The 14,024-nt window shown below is 37.7% G+C and overlaps 1 protein-coding gene across 1 annotated transcript in view; it reads right to left on the bottom strand.

The window, feature by feature from the left end:
• Positions 1-14,024, bottom strand: part of eps8l2 (EPS8 signaling adaptor L2) — a 19,972-nt gene extending 5,948 nt beyond the window's left edge. The window contains exons 1-14 of the mRNA XM_081355949.1: positions 13,964-14,024; positions 13,752-13,816; positions 8,784-8,945; positions 7,158-7,307; positions 6,858-6,937; positions 4,716-4,825; positions 4,571-4,635; positions 4,291-4,417; positions 4,033-4,121; positions 3,577-3,651; positions 2,952-3,100; positions 1,374-1,530; positions 985-1,019; positions 230-335 (exon numbers count right to left, since the gene is read on the bottom strand). Of these exons, the coding sequence (XP_081212075.1) occupies positions 230-335; positions 985-1,019; positions 1,374-1,530; positions 2,952-3,100; positions 3,577-3,651; positions 4,033-4,121; positions 4,291-4,417; positions 4,571-4,635; positions 4,716-4,825; positions 6,858-6,937; positions 7,158-7,307; positions 8,784-8,945; positions 13,752-13,816; positions 13,964-13,979 (1,386 nt within the window). The 5' untranslated portion in view covers positions 13,980-14,024. The remainder of the gene's footprint in view (positions 1-229; positions 336-984; positions 1,020-1,373; positions 1,531-2,951; positions 3,101-3,576; positions 3,652-4,032; positions 4,122-4,290; positions 4,418-4,570; positions 4,636-4,715; positions 4,826-6,857; positions 6,938-7,157; positions 7,308-8,783; positions 8,946-13,751; positions 13,817-13,963) is intronic.

The raw sequence follows: 14,024 nt of genomic DNA, 5'->3' as shown, positions 1-14,024 counted from the left end.
ACTCCCTCTGGAAGTGTCTGAAAGTGGACAAGTTTAAAACGTTTTAGACCCTGTTTACACCTGTATTTAGTGTCATCCACGTGTGATCCAATCGACCAAAACGCTTCTTCATACCAGCTGTAAACAGGGCCTGAGGAGCAGGAGACTTGAGCAAAACTCAATTAGAGCTCTGTTTAATCTTTGAGATGTTACTGAGATGTTAATGAGATGTCATTTGTGATCTTTATACCTCCAGAATTTCGTCCTGCAGCACTGACAGCTCGTTGGCATTTCGTGCCACGAAGTGGTAGCGGATCTTTGCATATTTCCGAGAAGGAGGAGACGTCGAGAAAGACCTGAACAAAATGTGAGGGCAACAAGCTGGTCAGAAAAATCTTCACATGGATCAAATGTCAAAAACATGTGTAACACTAAAAGGGGCAAGTTGTCACAATAAGAATCTGCTGTTTATTGACAAGGATTTGTTTCCCTTTGTTTGAACTACTATCTAAAACTAAGTAGTGAAAAGTAAATGAAAAGAAATTATCCACAATTTATGGTCATTATGGATTATATATTTACATTTACATTTTACATTACATTTTATCCAAAGCGACTTACATTGCATTTCAAGGTACACATTTTACATTCTTATCAGTTCTTATATGCCATTTAATGGATTTTCAGCTCACTTTAAAGGGTAAAAAAACGGCGGATTTGTGGAATATCTACATTGTTTTGGCCCAATTGCAATTGATAAATTGTATAAAATGACAATAAAACGTGTCAACTTGTCCTAACTTGACATTTACAGAAAACACTGAACACCTTTTAGATAGTTGACTCTTGTCTGAATGTATGTCAGAGTGGTTTTATTTTGCTCACTTGTTACTCAATAGCTTGTCATTTTAGTTTGAAGGACAGAATTCACATAATTTAATTTAATTCTAATTTACTCAAAATCTCAAAGTTACTGAGATATAGAAATCTTGACAACTAACTCACCCGTTTGAAGAGAGCGACGACTGTGATCCAAAGAACTGACATGGAAAAGAGGGAAAAGATGGAATCCATTTAACACGGAGAAGAGATTTACACACAGAAAAGACTCAAGCTGTGTCCGTATGACACACTATACACTATGCACTTATACACTATGTACTTAATGCACTATGTACTCAACCGTGTAGTGTATGAACTTCATACGTAATTTAATTACGCTACATAATAAAAGTTGCGACACTTGAAGTGTCCACCGTTCCACACTTCGTTTTTTCGGTTAAATAAGTGCATCATCGGGAACTTAAGGTGCATGGCATAGAATAGAGCACAAGTACGCGATTTGGGTGTGTAAACAGCTTCATAAATCATAAATCGATTCATCTGTCTCTCACCTCTTTTGCCCTGTACTCTGAGTGCACTGGAGACTTCGGGACACCAGCGCTCTCCGTCTCCCACGGGGACGTGCGAAACAGATCCACCGGCGGCTCCCAGCCGTTCCGAAACTTTGGGACATACAGAGGAGCGCACTGATCTTTCGGCCAATCAGCTCTGAGATACACAAAGACACACCCAGAATAAGGCAACATATAAGACTAATGGTTGACTGATGCTAATCTAGATACAATAATTTTCATTACATTTATTTTATTTATTATTAACAAATAAAATAACATACAAGATATGTTATAATGTTTGCCATTAAAGTGCCCCTATTATGCTATTTTAAAGGTTCCTAATTTTGTTTTGGAGTCTCCTACAATAGGTTTACATCCATTCAAGGTAAAAAAAAAAAACCCTTTTCTCATAATATACATTGTACATAATATACATAATATACTGCTTTTCTCACAGTGTCTGAAACGCTTTGATAAAGGATTCAGCCTCTTTAAACTCCTTTCTAAAGGCCTACTCTGATTGGTCAGATGACTCAGAGTCTGTTGTGATTGGTCTACTCTGCTCTGATTGGTCAGATGACTCAGAGTCTGTTGTGATTGGTCTACTCTGCTCTGATTGGTCAGATGGCCCAGTCTGTTGTGATTGGTCTACTCTGCTCTGATTGGTCAGATGGCCCAGGCCCAGTCTGTTGGAGATTGGTCTACTCTGCTCTGATTGGTCAGATGGCCCAGTCTGTTGTGATTGGTCTACTCTGCTCTTATTGGTCAGATGGCCCAGGCTCAGTCTGTTGTGATTGGTCTACTCTGCTCTGATTGGTCAGATGGCCCAGTCTGTTGTGACTGGTCTACTCTGCTCTGATTGGTCAGATGGCCCAGTCTGTTGTGACTGGTCTACTCTGCTCTGATTGGTCAGATGACCCAGTCTGTTGTGACTGGTCTACTCTGCTCTGATTGGTCAAATGGCTCAGTCTGTTGTTATTGGCCTACTCTGCTCTGATTGGTCAGATGACCCAGTCTGTTGTGACTGGTCTACTCTACTCTGATTGGTCAGATGGCCCAGTCTGTTGTGATTGGTCTACTCTACTCTGATTGGTCAAATGGCTCAGTCTGTTGTTATTGGCCTACTCTGCTCTGATTGGTCAGATGGCCCAGTCTGTTGTGAATGGTCGACAGCTTACAGTGCATGTCAGAAACCAAACGGCCATTACCATATCTGAATTTCAACTCAGGACGACTCATTCGGGAAGTTCAGAATCAATTCTTTCTTTTGGGAGACAATAACTCCATGTATCTGCACTTTGCAGACCTTTTACATTCACAAACCACTGTATTACACACTACATGAAAGGCGGTATCCAAAAAAAACATAATAGTAGCACAAAAAACTAAACAATCCTATTTTTTATTTGTCCATTCAAAAGCTGATTTTAGGATTCCCACGAGGGTGAATTACCATAATCTGATACTGATAATCTCAAAATGAACAAACATTGGCTGATGTATCAGCTGGATATATCAGTTTACCACTGACACACACTCCTGTAACACATCTACAGTTGTTGGTTGAATCATCACCTGGGCCTCGTCCAACCGTCTCCCAGCAGCTCAAAGATGGTCATCTCTTTGGGAGTCAGGTGTCCTCTCAGGAAGTCCACTGTGTCCCGCGACAGGTGAGGAGAGATGACCCCACGCGGCAGCTCAGGACTGCCACTGTTCTGCAGTATCTGAACTCACACAGGAAAAAACACATTACAGACACTTATAGTAAAATAGATGAGCCTTTAACAATTATGCATATTTGAATTTTATTATTGTACCAAGCAGGATGCTCATATTGTTCATTTTATTATTGTTGTTGTTTATTATTGTAGTTTTACTGGTGAGTACTTAATACTTTAGTACAAATAAAATAAATAAATAAATAATGTGAGCTTAATCTGCCCAAACATGAATTCTAGGGTGTCTTCAAAGTAAAAAATTATATATAAAGTTTCATTTTATGTATGTATGTACAGTATGTACTTATTCATTCATTCATTTATTTAAATGCAAAGGTTTTTTTTAGGTGCAGTATTAGCATTAAGCTTTTAATTTATTCTGTAGTAAACATAAGCATGCATTTTTTTAATAAAACCAACAGAAGTTTTTGTTATGTTTTCATTTCGATAGCTAGGAAAACATTTTGTGTTCAGTTCCTCACCATTTCCAAAGGTCCAAACAGGAAGTGCACGAGCTCTGAAGCGCTGGGGTTCTGAATGTGCTTCTTCAGTTTGGCCTGTAGAGGGCACACACAGACCGTCAACAGGGTTCACACACACATTATTGGCCTCTTTCATGACACTGACTGAGCAGAATATATGTGCATTTCATTCATAAAACAATTTTTTTTTTTTTTTTTTTTTAAATTGTCACTAGAACTGAATGAAACAGTTTACAATTTATTTTTACAAACGGTTTGCACAGAAATTTGCTCTTGTTTCTGTCTGCATGCTGTAAAAAGTTAAAGCACATATACAATTTGAGTGCAAATATTCCAGATGACTTTCACATTAAACCACAGAAAGACCAAACCAAGGGTTTTGCATAAGTTAAAACAGAGTGCATGTGTTTTTAAGAGCATGCTTTTCATTTAGAAACAGAGACAAGCGAAACCCACCAGCAGATTGAAAGAGAGTTTCAGCTTCTGAAGACAGTCGATAAACTCTCCTTCTGATGGAGGCTTGGCTCGTAGAGTCAGCATTCCCTCTGAAACACACACACACACACACACACACACACACACACACACACACAAGTAACATGAGAATAATGCTTAGCAAAGCACATGAATGTATTTACACATTTGTTTTCCTAAGCATGAATTAACTAACTTTATTTTAGTATTTGGAGTAAATATATTGTATTGCATATATACCTGCCGGTCCTCTCTTTTTGCTTTTCTTGCTCCTGTTGCGCTGGTTGAGTTGTGAGAAAGCCTCTGCCGCTTTATGAAGACGCGCCACGAAGATCTCAATGTCATCTAGAGCGCAATTCAGGATTTGCTGAATGACACACAGAGTGAAAATACACAGCCTGAATTACAGCGTTACGTCTGGTCTGATGTAACCACTAATCTGATACACTCAATGGTTGAGTGTGTTTTAGATGTGTGTGTGCGCAGATATCCAGTGTTACGCAGTGACACCGGCACTCACCACGTCCTTCTCGATCCGCTGGGCCAGTTTCATATTGGAATCGGGATCCTGCATCGACAGTTCATCTGAGACAAACACACAGAGTGTTTAGCATTAATGCATTGACTGTAACTGTAAGCATACAAGCGTATTGCGTCTGTGGCACCTTTCATGTCCGTAGCTGCTACTCGACCTTTGACCCCAGGGCCAGGACTTCTAGTCTCAGAGGGCGGGATGATGGTCTCCCGTTGGCGTTTCATCTTTTCTTGGTTCAACCTGATAGAAGGGAGAGAAAGAGAGAAATGTGTTCCCACTGAACAGCCTACATAGGCAACATTTTAGCAAGTCCTGATGTAAGGGTTGTTTCAAACGGTTGCCAGCAAGCTTTAAAGATAGCTCATTTTGGCCCAATTATAAACTTTGTTTTCCCAGCATGTATAATTTGCAAAGACAATGCCTTGGTGATTGTGATGAGCTCAGATGGTGTACAATGTGGGATATTATGATTATTCACTATTTCCCTGCCAGTGACAGAATTTCCATAATTTATGAGACAACTGCATTGGCGAAAATTTGCGGTTTGCTTTGTTTTCACTGTTATACGGTAGGGGGCGCTATTATGCATCTTCTGAAAGAGTACTGAATCTCCTCATCAAAACACAGTCGAAGAAGAAGCAGAAACAAACGATATGTTAGCATATGTAAAATAATGGCATGTATATCAAAACTGCCTAATGTTACTGAATGAAATGTCGACCCAGGATCTGAACCTTTAGGGTTGTTGATGAACTCGATCTAATCCATCTGTGTTTTGACCATCGTTCTGAATTCCATCTGGATGTAATCTTTAATTATAACATTGAATTTTCTCAGCTTTTTGCTCAAAATGTCGCTTTTTTTACGAAACTTACCCACATTCAAGTGTTGATAAAAAAGAATGCATGAAGCTAGAATAAACATTTTTTTTCTTTTTAAGCCAAGGCTCTGTTCTTTCTTTTGATATTTTGCATATTCAATTATTCATACAACTAGATATTTTGAGGGCCATGAAAATTTTGTAAAGACAATCAAAAATGCTGGCGGTGGCTGGCAAAAAAAAATTTTAAGCGCTGGCAGTGAAAGAGTTAATTAATACGATTGATTCAATACTGAAAAGTATCAAAATTGTTTACTCTAATTAAAAACTGACTATCAACCACCTAGAAATGTCCTAAAACCACTCAAACACTCCAGCAAACACCTAGAAGTGCCGTAAAATCACTCTTAAACCTTCTAGCAATAGCTCATTTTGACTAAATGATAAACTTTGCCTTCTCAGCCTGTATAATTTGCAAATACAATCCCATAAGAATGCTAGCAATGATGATTATAAATAAAGATAACAAATATAAACAAAGTTGTTTACACTAATTGAAACCTGACTAGCAAACTACTGGAAATACTCTAAAACCACTCAAACACCCCAGAAATCACCCTGAAGTGTCCTAAACCACCCTAAAACATCCTAGCAACCACCTGGAAATGGCATTAAACTACCTTTAAAGATAGCTAATTTTGGCCAAACTATAAGCTTAATTTGTGAATACAATCCCTTAATGCATTGTGACGCGCTCAGATGGCGGAGAATGCAGTCAATGCTGATTATAAATATAAATCATCCAATACTGTAAGGAATCAAAATTGCTTAACCCACTATTTTACTCAATATTTGTGTATTTTTATGCTTAGGCCTACTGCTTAGTTAGCTTAGCAAAATGCTAACTCTAACAAACTACTGAAATCAATTGCAAGTCACATCTCCTGTGCACTTGAGGTTGCATTTCAGTTAAGCTGCCTAAGTAGACAGCAAGGCAGCTCACTGGGATTTGCAACGGAGCTAATGTGTGTGTGTGTGTGTGTGTGTGTGTGTGTGTGTGTGTGTGTGTGTGTGTGTGTGTGTGTGTGTGTGTGTGTGAATATCTGTACTGTCTTCTTTCTCTGATGACACTGCAACCAGTTTTTCGGGAAGAAAATCACACAGCTTCCAAAACACAAGTCTGCATGTAACCAAAGCTCAGAGCTGATACTGTAGCATCCTTAAATAAACGAAGAACTATTACACACAAGATCACAGCAACCTCAGGGTAAATGTGTCTTTACTATCTGTCGATCCTGTGATGTGTTTTTAGGACTTCTCAGTGTCATCAATAGACGAACAGTCAGTCTGCTCAGCAGGTAGAAGTGTTGTGAAACTTGGTGTCAGTCAATCTGACTAGTAATAAGTTATTTAAAAACCACTCCAGTAGTGTCTAAAAGGTCTGGGTCTCACTTTAGCGTCTGCGGTCGATTCTTCTTGCCGCGTGAGTTGTCTCCCAGAGCGCTATCAATGTCAGCATGCACCATCTCGGCCTAAAACACAAACACACACGCATGGTTTAAGTGAAAGCAGCTCTCGATAGTGTTTATCATTATATCTTTACACCTTGGAGATACAACAAGTGTCTGCAGAATAATAACAGCAAATGATTCAACCTGATATATAACATGCATGAAATGTCATGCATTTTAACTTATCATGATACTTTTTTTGTTTTGGAAGTATATACACAAGTTTGTGTTTGTGTCTCACCTCCACTTCGTCGCAGTAGAAGAAGTGAATGTCTGGTTTGTGTTGTTCATTGTCCTGACAGATAAGCAGAAGGACGGAGGGGTACCTCGTCTGGTTCAACAGCGTCTGACAGTGATGGACTGTGGCCAGAGGAAAGTTTTCAAGCTCTTCCTGAGAAAAAGAACGAGAAACGAGACATCAGGAGAATTAGATAGATAGATAGATAGATAGATAGATAGATAGATAGATAGATAGATAGATAGATAGATAGATAGATAGATAGATAGATAGATAGATAGATAGATAGATAGATAGATAGATAGATAGATAGATAGATAGATAGATAGATAGATAGATAGATAGATTTGTCCTCGAGAGGAAATTTGTTTCCACTATAGATGCGTACATAACAAACACACATAACATGTTAAATTATCAACATATCATAATACCATCAAAAATAGTTGCTGACATCACAAAAAAAAGGGAAAAAAAGAAAAAAAGAAAAAGAGAGCATACATGTATATTAAAAGTAAAAGTAAACCAAGATGCTAAATGTACAATAGATAAATATAGTACATAAACACATGAAGTACATAAACCTGATTCTTAAATATTCATAAAAAATAAATACATTTACTGTGGAAATGTTAATGTTTCTCAAAAATGTTATTTAATTTAATTTTAATTTATTGCAACTTCCAACAATTAAATAAACTTAAATTAAAATAAAAAATAAAGCTGACGACCTTTGATACAAAAAACAATGATTATAATCATTAATGAGGTCAAAGATCTGGGAATGTTGGCACGTATTGAAGCAGTCACATATTACTGGAACAATGACATCACAATAAGACTCATTCCACATGATTCACACGGATGAAACGCTCCCTATCCAGTTATTCCAGATCAGATCGGATTACGCTTGGTCGACAGGTGTGGAACATGCTTTAATCGTTTCTCATTTCCATGATCTCAAGTGTGTGTTTAACTTTTTATTGAGCATCAAGGTGCAAATGGTTTTAAATTGGCATAAACTTATCATACACGATCTTGACTGAGACAAAATGGACCAGAATTGACTGGAATGTGAAAAGGCTGCTTGTTAACATTGGTACAGTACATTACCTAATAGTCTGCTTTATTGTCATGTGTAGTCAATAATTGGCTAATAATTACGTCAGCAGACAATGCATAACAAAAGATTACAAAGACAATTAAAGCTGCAAGCAGCATTTTTTAGGGGTTTAAGCACAATAGCATCAAAAATTATTAAGTTTTATTTAGCAAGCATGTAACCACTGACATACTAGATGGAAAAGACCATTTACAGCCAATACAGGCAATTTACCATAGGAAATATATGGTTTTAAATCTTTTTAACAGTTATAGCGCCACCTATGGTCCGATATCCATAAAATTTGGATGGCCTGTTTTACAAATCCTTACAATTACAATAGGGTTTCAGCATTTCATGCTTGAACCCCTAAAAAAAATATTTTCTTTAGAATAGCACACACCGATAAAACTTTAACAATAAAACCAGGAACATGGATTAAGTTCAGTTAAATTTTAAATTGACTTTACGAAAGTTATTGTGCCAATTCCTACCCTTGTAAACACACAGGGAAAGCTCACGCTCACCTTGGTCTCGCAGTCCAGGAGTTTGATGGATTTGTCCGTCACCTGTAGCAGCATTTCCTGAGTCCAGATTTTGTCTTTGGAGTCCAGCAGTTTAAGCTTCTTAATAGCATCGTCTACCGTAGTGATGGACTCGGTTTTATCCATGATGAACGTAGAGAGATGCTGCAAACATACACATAGACAAGTGTTTAAGGTAATTGCTAGAATGATGCAATTCAAACAAATGCGATTTGATTCATTACATCTGATCTGGATAATGGACTATTTTGCATTCTCATACAAGAATTGAGAGACAAAAGAAAATTTTGGCGAGCCACCCAGGGGAATATAAGCAAACTTTTTCTTCTTTTTTTTAAACATTCATGCCTATAAATGTTGTATAAAATGTGCAAAATGTTAATTTATCCAAAATTCTCCATACATTAAATGCCACATAACTATAAGATAGAAAGAGCAAAAATGTGTGCAATTGGACAATTAAAGGCACCATTCAGGCACACTTTTAAATATGTTTTGCATCCCAAATAATGCAAAAAACTATTTGAAATTTGTTCTGACCATTTAGATTTCAAAACACACATATATGTGATTTGGATTGGGTTTATAAACTGTATTTCTTGTGTTTTTTCCCTGTGCAAACTACAAAAACTAAACAAATTTGACCTGCTCTCCATTTAATTCCATTGTAGTTTAGGAGATATTAAACTGAAATATTAAAGAGATCTTATTATTTATTTTCGGTAGTAGATAACCAGATGAATGTCCTGATTGTCTACAACATACCTACATATTGTCATTGGGCGTTGCTCTGTGTCAGCATCTTGAATTGTTATTTTAATAGAGTGAGCAATGTTAGCACACACCTTATAATATTTATATATACACTTCAGCACTTTAACCACACCTCTGTGTGTGTGTGAGTGTGAGTGTGTGTGTGTGTGTGTGTGTGTGTGTGTGTGTGTGTGTGTGTGTGTGTGTGTGTGTGTGTTAGTTTACATGTCACAATACCACTACTATCCCTACCCATCAAAAAGAACAAATTATTCAAAGCTTCATGCATGATTCATTAGCGGATTAAGTCTTGTCACCAGTTATATAAGAGAAGGAGATCTCAGCATGGCTGCCGTGGATTAGCCCGACCATCCAACCACAAACATGTTTATTGACACATATGACTTTAACAGGACGTATTTCAACCAACAACCTACACAAAGGGAAGTTTAATGTATATTTGCTTGCTTTGAGATATTTGCACGAATATAATCTGTTAAAGAGAGGGTAGGTCAGTGTTTTCAATGTTTCATTGTAGGTCCGTCAGGATCAATTATTTGATTTCTGGGTTTTTAAAGTGTCAGAACATAGATGGTTTTCTGAGAGAGAAAAAAACACTCATACACTAATTCACCCTAGCAACCACCTAGAACTACCAAGAACCCTAACAACCCCCAGACGCGGCCTAAAAACACCTTTTAAACCTATTGACCTAACTTATAAACCTAACTAGCTATCAATCCCTTAAACCCAACACCCTACCAACCAGCTATCAATGACCTAAAATCCCTCAAACACACTATCAACCCCCTAGCAGTGGTCTAAAGTAGAGGTCGACTGATAGTGGATTTTACCGATACCGATATTTAGGTTTGACCGTACATGCCGATAACCGATTATTCAACCGATATTTTTTTTAATGGATATTGGGATTAAAAACAAACATAACACTCCAAGTAAAACAGTGCTGAACTGAAATGTGCTAAATGAAATAAATATATAAATATGAATATATTAAAATTAGAAGTTCTACAGAACGAACTTTAACATTAAAATGTTACCGGTCAAATGTGTGTTTCTTTAGCTATAACCTAGAAACATAACCTATGTAAATTTCATAGGTAACACTTTCTTCGCAAGTCATGAACTATATGCATTATGCAATATACGTTTTTACTGCATGTGATAATATTTGAGCAATACAATTGTACCTTGATCATTCATGTTAGTTCATAGTACATTAACTTAGGTAATAACTGATAAAATTAAAATTAAAACTCAATTTAAAATGTATTAGTAAATGTTGAAATTAACAAACTAACAATGAATAATACTTCTACAACATTCATTAACCTTAGTTAATGCTAAAAGTGTAATCTTATTGTAAAGTGTTACCATTTCATATGAATCATGCTTTAAGAAGATGGCCATATTTAAATATCTGCAAAGGCCAGAGCATTAAAATTACATAAATGTAGACTTATATTACATGTATAGTCTCTTTATTTGCTTCTATTTTACAACACTTGATGATTATCTAATCAAAATAACAATATGTATTGTAGTGATAAAAACAATAACTGAAATCGAATATGTTTCTGATTTGTTTATGTTTCTGTCAGCTGCATGAACATATCAATGTTGAGAAAGCAATCACGTCACTAGCTTTAAATATTTAACCTCGCCAGCTAATGAATGCATAAAAGTTACCAGCTGGATATAAACTAATGCAAATAGACGGTAACAATTGCGACATAAAACATTTGGGTCAGGTTTGCATGTGTTTTTGTCACATTGTTTTAATAGCTTGAGATAGCCACTACTAATGTTATTCCTCTCAGACTCAACAGCAAACATACTTCTGTTCTTTCTCTGCTAATGCAGCATTTAGTCACAAATTAATTACTTTATTAATGACACGGCAATATGTACTTTAGTGTTCTGTATTCCTACCGTTTCGCTTGTCTGTGTTTTAAATGCGCATCTGAAGTGTCAGCGCTCTCCATATAATGTGTGATCTGTGCTGTGCGTAGCCTCGTGTTAACGTAAACAACTCAGCCAGTGATAGTTTTAATTTGTTCTATAGAGGCCGCTCTCGCTCTGTATAATGCCAGCACTCTCTTCTCAGCGCTCTCATACTGTGTAATGACTGCGCAAACTTCTCAGCCGATCCAGCAACGGACGCAGCCTGGAAAAACTATCGGTGTGGATTTTTGCCGATAACAATAGTTCCAGCAATCAACTATCGGTACCGATATATCGGCAAAACCAATGAATTGGTCGACCTCTAGCCTAAAGCCACTCAAACACCCAAGCAACTAGCTATCAATGACCTAAACCACTCAAAATCCTTAGCAACCCCCTAGCAGTGGCCTAAAACCACTCAAGAACCCTAACAACCCCCAGCAATGGCCTGAAAACTTCTTTTAAACCTATGAACTAGCTATCAATCCCTTAAACCCAACCCCCTAGCAGTGGCCTAAAGCCACTCAAACACCCTAGCAACCAGCTATCAATGACCTTAAACCACTCAAACACACTAGCATCCAGCTATTGATGACCTAAACCACTCAAACACCCTAGCAACCACCTATAATTGGCATAAAACCACTCAATCACCCTAGCAACCCCCTAGCAGTGGCCTAAAGCCACTCAAACACCCTAGCAACCAGCTATCAATGACCTCAAAACACTCAAACACCCTAGCAACCAGATATCAATGACCTCAAAACACTCAAACACCCTAGCAACCAGCTATCAATGACCTAAACCACTCAAACAGCCTAGCAAGCACCTATAATTGGCATAAAACCACTCAATCACCCTAGCAACCCCCTAGCAGTGGCCTAAAGCCACTCACACACCTTAGGAACCAGCTATCAATGACTTCAAATCACTCAAACACCCTAGCATCCAGCTATCAATTACCTAAACCACTCAAACACCCTAGCAACCACCTATAATTGGCATAAAACCACTCAATCACCCTAGCAACCCCCTAGCAGTGGCCTAAAGCCACTCAAACACCCTAGCAACCAGCTATCAATGACCTCAAACCACTCAAACACCCTAGCAACCACCTATAATTGGCAAACAACCACTCAATTACCCTAGCAACCCCCTAACAGTGGCCTAAAACCACTCAGTCACCCTAGCAACCTCCTAGCAGTGGCCTAAAACCACTCAATAACCCTAGTAACCCCCTTGCAGCAGCCTAAAACCACTCAATCACCCTAGCAACCCTAGCAGTGGCCTAAAACCACTCAATCACCCTAGCAACCCCCTAGCAATGACCTCAAACCACTCAAGCACCCTAGCAACCTAAAAAAACATCAGCATCTTGGCGGTGAGTTCCTCTACACAGACATTTTCTTCAGATAAAAAAAAAATCTTATCATGAACACCACTTTAAAGACCTTCTAAGATCCTTTTGCTCCTTTGGCCAATTTTGTAATAATCTTAGAAAAATTTTTTTATTAATTAATAAAGAAAAAATAGAATGAATTTAAAAAAAAACGTCTATTTGAGTTTTGTAGAAAGAAATACTGTGAATCTGGTAAAAAAGAAAAGAAAAGAAAAGAAAAGAAAAGAAGCCTTAAGAGCCGAAACTCAGATCATGATGCTTCTCATATAACATGAGTGTTTAAACATTCAAGACCTGATATCACTGCTGCTGGCGTGGACGTTTTATCAACAATATGCATATATGAGAGCGGGAAAACGAGATAAGAGAGACAATATGGCCAATGAGTGAAGGGTGAAAGTGAGGAAAAATAGACCAAGGAAAATAATACATCAAGATCAGAACAAAGTTCAACAGAAGGTCTCGAGTCAGACCTGGACTAAGGTGAGATTTTATTAGCGTTTGCGGAAATTAAGCACTTGTTCTGCTGAGGCTTTTTCAGGTTGCAGGTGCATACAAAGGCATCAGTGCATTTCGACCAATCAAATTCCAGGATCAGAACTAGCCATTGTATAATGCAGATTTCAGATTGCGTTATCTCGGTTGACAACAGCTCAGATGGAGGTTAACACTGCCATGACAAATCTGATCAAGTGACCTGATTGCTTTATTACGATATCAAGACATCAGTTGAGTCATGTTAAATATTAAACCTAACTCTCGGTGGTGAGGTTTAGCTAACCAACAAGCTTGGGGAGAAGAAGCAGAATTAAAAGAGTTTAGCTCTCGCTCACCTGCACATGGTACTGCGATGTCTCTTGCATGATGACATTCGAGTTTGAGTACTTCTTTCGTTGTTCTGAAAGAAATAGAGATGCAAATAAGACCCAGAGGAAAAACACACTATCTTGAGTTCCTCGTATGCAAAGTCATTTTTTGACAGACATTCATGCAACGGATATAAACACTAGTATAAGTTTGTATGTGCAGACAAACACACTCTAACCTGAATAGTGCCACATTTTGGTGTAAGGAGCGTCTTAGGTCACTTAAGTGAGACAGAAAAA

The sequence above is a fragment of the Scardinius erythrophthalmus genome (genome assembly GCF_964197995.2).
Source record: "Scardinius erythrophthalmus genome assembly, chromosome: 24".
In the NCBI taxonomy this organism is placed as follows: Eukaryota; Metazoa; Chordata; class Actinopteri; order Cypriniformes; family Leuciscidae; genus Scardinius; species Scardinius erythrophthalmus.
The sequence above is the reverse complement of the archived record's forward strand: the minus strand, read 5'-3'. Positions and strand labels throughout refer to the sequence as shown.